The sequence below is a fragment of the Gossypium raimondii genome, chromosome 9 (genome assembly GCF_025698545.1).
Source record: "Gossypium raimondii isolate GPD5lz chromosome 9, ASM2569854v1, whole genome shotgun sequence".
Lineage (NCBI taxonomy): Eukaryota > Viridiplantae > Streptophyta > Magnoliopsida > Malvales > Malvaceae > Gossypium > Gossypium raimondii.
In genome coordinates, this window is record NC_068573.1 from 5,262,717 (window position 1) to 5,270,982 (window position 8,266).

The window sequence follows — 8,266 nt, forward strand, 5'->3', positions numbered from 1 at the left end:
ATCTTTGAATCCGTATATTATGGGCCGAAAAAGAAGTCTATAGTTAAGTTATGGCCAAAATATTGAAATTATACTATGTTAAAAGTTTAAATCGAAAAATTTGTTAAAAATAAACTTTAAACTCTTTTTTCTCCAATTATTTCATAAATCAATAATAAATAAAATATAAAAATAAATAATATTATTACAACATAAATAATATAATTAAAGAAAAAAATATCGTGCCAACTTATATTATATTGAAGTTCCCAACTTTAAAACCTTTTTAAATGTTACTTTTTAAGAAAAATCATTTATAACAATTATGAGAAAAAAAAAATCATGCCAATGAAATTGAGGGGTTGGCCCACAGTAATCTCCCAATGGAAGACCCAAACGAAGTAGACCTAATCAACAATCCTAAGCGGTTCCCACTTTCTCAAGCCCTTCTTCGGAGATATTTTATTTACCATTATACAAAGTAGATATTTTAAGCCAATATATACAATTAGAGGACCAATGCCCCTGTCGTATAAAACTTTCAGGGAGACATTGATTTATGGAAGAGATAAACTCTTATTTGAGGATGTGAAGGGAAATTTGTTGAGTAAGGAAAAACTTGACAATGAATTAGGCTTAAGTAGCAAATCCAATGAAAGAGCCTTAGTCTTGATTGCTAGAGGCAGACAATAGTCTAGGTTAAGGTCGAAATTGAGGAACCGTGACAAAAGATGCAACTACTATGAAATGCTGGGTCACATAAAGCAGAATGTTATAGTTTGAAAATTAAAAACAGGAGGGCTGACGAGAGTGACGAGGATGTAGAGCAGAATGTTCAGGTAACCAACAGTACTATGGTCATAGAAAAGAGTGATGATTTCTTATTGGTGTCAACAAGTGAAAGCTCCAAACTTTCGTCCGAATTCAAGGTTTTCTTCTCACATGTCTCCCAACAGGGATTGGTTCTCCATATACAATTTAGTTAAAGGTGGAGTTATGCATATGGGGAATGACTCATCCTGTAATGTAATTAGTATTGGTACCGTTCAGATTAGGATGCACAACAAGACAATCAGAACACTATCAGATATCAAGCATGTGTCTGATTTAAAAAGAAATTTCATCTCCTTGGGAAATTTGGATTCGAAGGGCTACAGAATCAACATCGAGTCAAACGACATTAAGGTGTCTCATGGTGCTCTAGTTTTGATAAGAGGTTGAAAGATAGATAATCTTTATGTTCTGCAAGGATCAACGGCAAAGGATAAAACCGCAAGTTCTTCATTTGTTAGAGAGTCAAATTCAACTTAGTTGAGGCATAAATGACTTGATTATACAAGCGAAAAAGGTATGATCGTTTTGGACAAGAGAAGTTCTCTTTAGTGTGTAGGAGTTGAAAAAAACACAGAGCACTGTGTTCATGGGAAGAAAACTCGAGTCAGTTTCAATTTGAAAGTGCACAAGATGAAGACTAGAAGTCTTTTGGTTTCAAAGTTCAAGCAGAGTTTGTATTCGGTTAAAATCCTGCAAAGTTTGAGATAGGCCCATAGTGAGCTTTGGCAAATGAAGCATGATAAATATGAGCGAAGGTGGATATTTGTGGGGTGTGCCTCGCATTTATCAGATACATTACGAGTACTTCAATCAAGAATCATCAAGCAATCAAATAAGAGCAAAAAGTCACGTGATGTCAGGACGAAGAGGTCCCAAACATCGAGATGACAGGCTACGTCGAGATGAGCTAGGTGGAGCATGTGGGGACGACACAACGACGAATGGAGAAAACAACTCCGATTTTTTACTTTCAGTAAGACTTCTTCTCCCAGTTAAACTCTAATTCTTTTAGGGATATTAGAGTATGATTAGGACTTTAGTTTTAGTCTATTTAAAGGGCTTTTAGAACCCTGTTTGAGGAGATGAGATCCAGAGAATCAGATTTGTATTAAATATCTCGTGTGAGATTTGTTAAAGAGATTTTGAGAGAGCCTTTGTATTTGGGGTATTTGGGTTTCTTTTGGGATTTTTTCTTTGTATTTGAGTTTTGGATACTCTCCATCGTTATATTCTTTATTTGCTGCTTAGTGAAAAGTAGAAGCCTCTTTTGCCTATGGTTTTTTATCCCTCTTTTCCAAGTAAATATTTATGTTCGTTCTTTTCTACTTTTACTATCTCATTATTCATACGGGTCGATCCCCAACAACTTCTTTATATATAAAAATTGATTTTCTTCTTCTTTTTTTTTAGATTAGTGGTCAAGGACATAAAGAATGGGTTCAAATTTGAAACATTATTTTTTAATGCTCTGTTTTGTTTTGGAATATTTATTATGGTAATTTAAAGTAATATTATTTGGTACATAAATAATAGTATTAAAGATGAAGGAAATCTTCAAATGTGAAGAATGAACTCATCAACCTTTTCAAAATTTCAAATTTATTGAAATACAAAGCGTGAACAATAAATGTAATTAGTGCGATTTGAACAAAAGCCATACTTTGGATAATAAACACTTTTAACCATCAAGCCATCACATGGGGTTCTCCGTTTTTTTTTAAATAATCGATATTAAGCAATGATTTTTAACATAATCTTTTTGCTCATTTCTCTTTTTACGTTTTTTATACAACTACATTTACTTCTTATATTTTTTTATTTCAATTGTTTTTTTATATTTATTTGTATTGTACTATTTTTAACACAATATCTAGAAGGTTAGAATTACCCAAAATCTCTCCTTAACCTATAAATAGGAGAATAATGCGCTTCAAAGCACCCGAACCCACATCCTCCTCCATTGACAACAATATTTAGGCCAATCAAATTAAACTCAATCCACCATTTGCTATGATTGTTTAATTGACATTTGTTGGTTTTAATTATATATTTTTATTTGTTCATTCCTTTCAAAATAAAAAATTTCTTTATTATTGTTTTTTATTTACATAGCAATCTCTAAACTTTCAATAAAAGCATAAAAATATTATGTTATACAACTATTTCTTTATTGTCGATTAAGTTGATTGGCATAAGCATTGTTGTCAATGCAGTAAGACTTGAGTTCAAGTATATTGAAGTGTATTATCTTCCTATTTATGGGTTGTTGGGGAAAGACTATATGTAGTTCTAGGCATTGTACCAAAAAATAGTAGATATGATCGAATGTATAATATTTTTTGAAAATAAATATTTAGTTTGTGGTATAATTGGTATTTAAATTACAACTTTACTTTAATTTAATTATCACTTATTATATCTTAAAATTTTATTATATTTTGTTATGATCGTTTAATTTACATTTTTGTTTTAATTTTTTATAATTTTAAAAAAATTATAGTTTTTTATTTGCATAACAATTATTAAATATATTTGTATGATATTTTCAAAAAATAATTATTAAATGGAGATAATTGAATAATTTTAGAAAAGTTAAGTAACTATAAGTTTTATAAATTTATTATTACATGTTTAATTTGATTAAATTTATTTTGAATATTTCTATATTATAATTAATTGAACTATTAAAAAAATTACTAAATAATAAATTAATATAATAGATGTTCATGATAAATATTAAAATAATTGAGTAAAAATATCACCTCTCTTTTGCTTTTACGTAATCACCAAAACATTTGTCTGAATTCAAACAAGCGTTACATAAGGCAGCCAAACATAGAAAACCCTGTTTCAACAGTTACAACTCTTTTACTTCCTAAAACAACACAACATAGCAACTTCAGCCTCAAATTTTATCAGACAATTTGAGTTTTGTTTCCATTTTCTTTCAATAATGAAATACCAGGATGTTTATGATGTGAAATTGAAGCCTAGAATACTAGAGTACTTGATGAATGACCAAATTCCTAATGAAAATGACCCTTCACCTCAACAATGTGATTTGCAAAGAGTTGTAAATGCCATCAACAATCTTGGTTTGTTGTCTGAATCATTGCCTGAAGGAACTAAAAACTCTAAGATCGCTGAGGATTGGGCCATTGCTGTCGATTCTTGGGTTCATCGAGTGCTTTCACTTGTCTCTAGTCCCAGGGTCAGTGTTGTTTAATTACTCTGTATATCCTCAATTATGTTTATATGGTTTCTTCTATGAATCTTTGTTCAAATTCTTGTACAGTCACGAAAATGTTGGACCGGCATATGTTTACTAGGAGTAACCTGTCGAGAATGCAGCTCCAATCGGTTACTAGCATGGTATCCGGTCTGGTTCGACAAGCTCCTAGCAAATATCCAGGCATGAGCTCTTTTCTTCTGTACTTCTTTAATTAGCATTGCATTAGAGACTATATATGTGCTTGAAATGGATATGTTCTAGCATGGCATGTCACATGTGGTTTCTTTTTAATTATGCAGCCAGCATCAGATTATATTTCGGTGAAGGTTGCCACTTTCGCTTCGTTATCGGATCTGTTAAAGAGGTCATTTTCTGCTCCGAATTTTTGTTTTTCTTGTAATATCTGTGTCCAACACTTACACCCCAGTCTGAGTAGATTTCGTCGCTCTTTTTCTCCAAATCTTTCCTGCTACAGATTGGGTAAATATTCAGAAATCAAGAAAGATGTAACACTGCAAGCTGGGAAGCTCATTCAACCAGTTTTGGACCTTCTATTAGATAGTGAATTCTCAGAGGTTTTAATGGTAAGCTCTAGGCAATGTTATTTTACTGCTTCATTTTAGTTTCAACTACATTGATTGCTTATTTGTGGCTAGGAAGGAGCACTTGCAGTGCTATGCACCATAATTGATTCCTTTTCAGCATCATTTCTTCCTCATTATGAAAAGGTAAGTTTGGTTTTACCGAATCGCTTTTCGCCGTTGGTTTCTCTAAGCTTGATTGTAATGTGAGTAAAGATGTTTTGCAGGCTGAAGCTATCATTGTTTCGAAAATTATTGCAGGCCAATGCAGTTCTAGCATGATGAAGGTGAATGCAGTTTTATTTCTGTATATCATATCTGCATGCACGATTTCATATGAATCAAAAGTCTATATTTGGTTGATTTTTGATGTACAGAGCTATGCTTATTTCTTGGCATCGCTTCCGAAATCGAGAGGTGACAAGGATAGCTGGGTTGTTATGATGCAAGATTTACTAACATCAATTGACATTCACCTCAATGATGTCTTTCAATGCATGGAACAAGGTAAGTAACAAACTCTGTCTTGCGATTCTTGCTGCTATTGCTGTTTTCTAAAGCCATCCGATGGTTTTGCGAACGATAAACATTAATGGATTAAGTTGATTCATTATTGTTTAGCACCAGAAAGAGCAGAAAATCCAGAAGCAAGAAAGTCCAAGCAATTGTTGACATGCATAATCCCAACACTAATGCTTTGCTGCAGCACAATGCTGATAAATTCTTATCCGGTTCAGGTAATCTAACACGACAACATTTCCTCAATCTCATTCTATCACATTTCCAAATCAATTTGAAGAGAAAAAGATCATATTTGTTGTTAAACAGGTGATTGTTCCAGTTCAACAATTATTAACTAATGTAAAAAGAGTGCTAATGGTGAATGACTCATTTTCTCAAGCTTCATTGAAGTCCATGGCAATCATGCAAGAAGGATTTGTTTGTACTGAGCTTCCTGTTTTGCAGTCATATGCTTTAGATCTCCTATCTGCAATCATAAAAGGAACATCCAGGTACATTATCGGATACAAGTATTTGTCCAATAGGGGGTATGTTCATTTTTCTAAGTTTTCCACAAATTTGGATGGTCTTTTGAGGTTCGTATCCTATACTGTTGCAGGCAACTATTGCCACATGCTGGATATATCATCAGGCTCCTTAAAGATTGCTTTCACAAATGTGCACTCCCTATGCTAAGAACAAAACTTTACTTCATCATAAGGACTTTGCTTATATCTATGGGTATTGGTATGTTTATCCTATCCTATCTACTTTTATATTTACCCTGGAATTCAAGTATACTGTTATGCATAAATCAAAGTTTGATCCCCATGCAGGTGCAGCCTTACAAATAGCAGAAGAACTCACCAGCTATGCATTTATTGATTTGGATGCCTACTGGTACCTAAATAGACAACAAGTATCCAATCAAGACTTCAAATCTACCATAGTTGAAGCACCAGTATTGCAGCCTGCTGACAAGAAAAGGAAATATACTGCAACTGGTTCCTTGCAGGAGAATGAAGACATGGACTATTTGGGACCGCAACTGTCAAATAAACACTTAACTTCTCCTATATCATTGAAGATTGCTGCATTAAAGGCATTACAGACTCTCCTCACCATGGTATGTTGAGAATCCAAATATATATAAATTTTCAAATTTGAAATTTTGAATGAATCAAATAAAGGGTAATGAGTAACTATGCTGCAGGGTAGTGTTTTAAGACCGGATTTACGATCGAGTATCAATGACCTGCTGATGAATGTTGCAGTCAATGCTTATGATGGGAAATGGAGAAATGATGAGGAGAATGAAGTAATGTCAACCTATACAGATTTCTTGCTTGCAGCACTGCATGCTGTTTTGGCATCTCTACTTTCCCAACCTTCTGTTAACCAACATCATCTGGTTAAGGGGCTCGAACTTTTCCGTAAAGGTTCGGATAATTAACAAGATTAAGATTAGATTTTTTGTGTTATTGGATTATGCAATCGCTTAGTGTAAGATCTTTATGAATTGGATTGTGCAGGTAAACAAGAAGCAGGAACCAAGATTGCTGATTTTTGTGGTATTGCACTTTTAGCCACAGAAATGCTCATGAATCCCATTAAAGTTTCAATTTGTGACATTCCATCCACTAGCCATGGCAGTGTCAATGAAGAAGCTCAGCATGAAATGTTACAGGATTTATACTTGGTTCCGAATGAAAACCAGATGACTCCCAAGTCATTTGCATCAGGGATGACCAACCAAAATCAAGACGATACTCTATTTAATTATCTGCTTGATAGTTACAATGAAAGTGAAGCTACTGAAGAACAACATTCTAAGATAGATAGCCACAAAACTGTTGGTGATTATCAGGTTGATCATATGCTTAAATTCCCAGGAAAAGAAGATCAGCAACAAGAACCATTCCTTGTCGAGATCGAAGGAAACTCAAATGAAATCATGCATGACAAGCCATTCCGGGGTCCATTGTCAGTAGCAGAAGCCAAGCCTTTTGTAGGTATTGAAAAGGGTCCTGAGATGGAATTTAGCAATGTTGGTTTAGATACCATTGGTTGTGATTTCTTGGAGATAGCTGCAACAGCAGTGTTGGAAAAAGCTGAAAGGTCTTGTTCTGGTCAGTTGAGGGATCACTAATCCTGGAAAAATGATCATAATATCAGATGTATTTGAGCTAAACATATTTAGTTGTAGCTGAGCAACTAAAACACGTACAGTTAAACAACTTTGAAAGATGTTGACATGTTTTTCATTAATAGGAAAAACTTTGTACTCCATTATCTATAAAATTTGCACTTGAAAAGACCCAAAATTAGTAAATTTAGTTGTAGCTGAGCAACTAAAACACGTACAGTTAAACAACTTTGAAAGATGTTGACATGTTTTTCATTAATAGGAAAAACATAAACACAATATAAATTATTAAATGTAACATTGAGCGGTGAGAAGCTTCTGTGAGTCTGAGATTTTCTATGCCCACGAAGAATAAGAAAAAGCCAACAACCTACTCGAAATGTATATATTTATCATTAGGAAGAAAAATAGACAAAACCAAATTTATTCGCACAATATTCATGTACCTACGGCTGTATTATTAATTTATTGAGCAAAAACAGACTCCTACCAATATTTTAGATGTAAGAATTAAATTATATATTTTGACGGTAATAAAAATATAATTTTGTTATTTTAATAGTTTACATATTTATAATTTTAAAGAATTAAATTAATTTTTTTTCATTTTAGAGATTAAAAGTATAATTTTATTGTTATTAATTTAAAATTTGATATATATTATAAAGAGACTTAAATGGATTCTAGCTTCGTCATTGATTGAACCAAAATATCTTAAAATGACTTAGAGACCTTAAAAACGCTAACACGGTATAACACTAAACCATTCATTTAAGTGGTCATGATTCGGGCTAAGGCCCCGATTCTAAAATATTTTTCAAGCCTAAACCCATTTTTGGGTGCCATTTTTGAGTTGGGTTAGACCACCCAAAAAAACCTATTTTATTATTTAAAAATTAATAAAATAAATATATTTTTTAGTTACTATTTTATACATATTTATAATTTAATTTAATTTAAAAAAACTTTTTTTATATAAATTGAATTCTAGCT

The 8,266-nt window shown here is 32.6% G+C and overlaps 1 protein-coding gene across 1 annotated transcript; it reads left to right on the forward strand.

Moving 5' to 3' along the window:
- Positions 1 to 5,463: 5,463 nt before the first annotated feature.
- On the forward strand, positions 5,464 to 7,432 carry LOC105798220 (uncharacterized). The gene is made up of 5 exons (XM_012628204.2): positions 5,464 to 5,639; positions 5,747 to 5,874; positions 5,964 to 6,253; positions 6,341 to 6,566; positions 6,660 to 7,432. Exons 1-5 carry the CDS (start codon positions 5,503 to 5,505, stop codon positions 7,274 to 7,276), a joined length of 1,398 nt encoding a protein of 465 aa, XP_012483658.2. The 5' UTR covers positions 5,464 to 5,502; the 3' UTR covers positions 7,277 to 7,432.
- Positions 7,433 to 8,266: the final 834 nt, after the last annotated feature.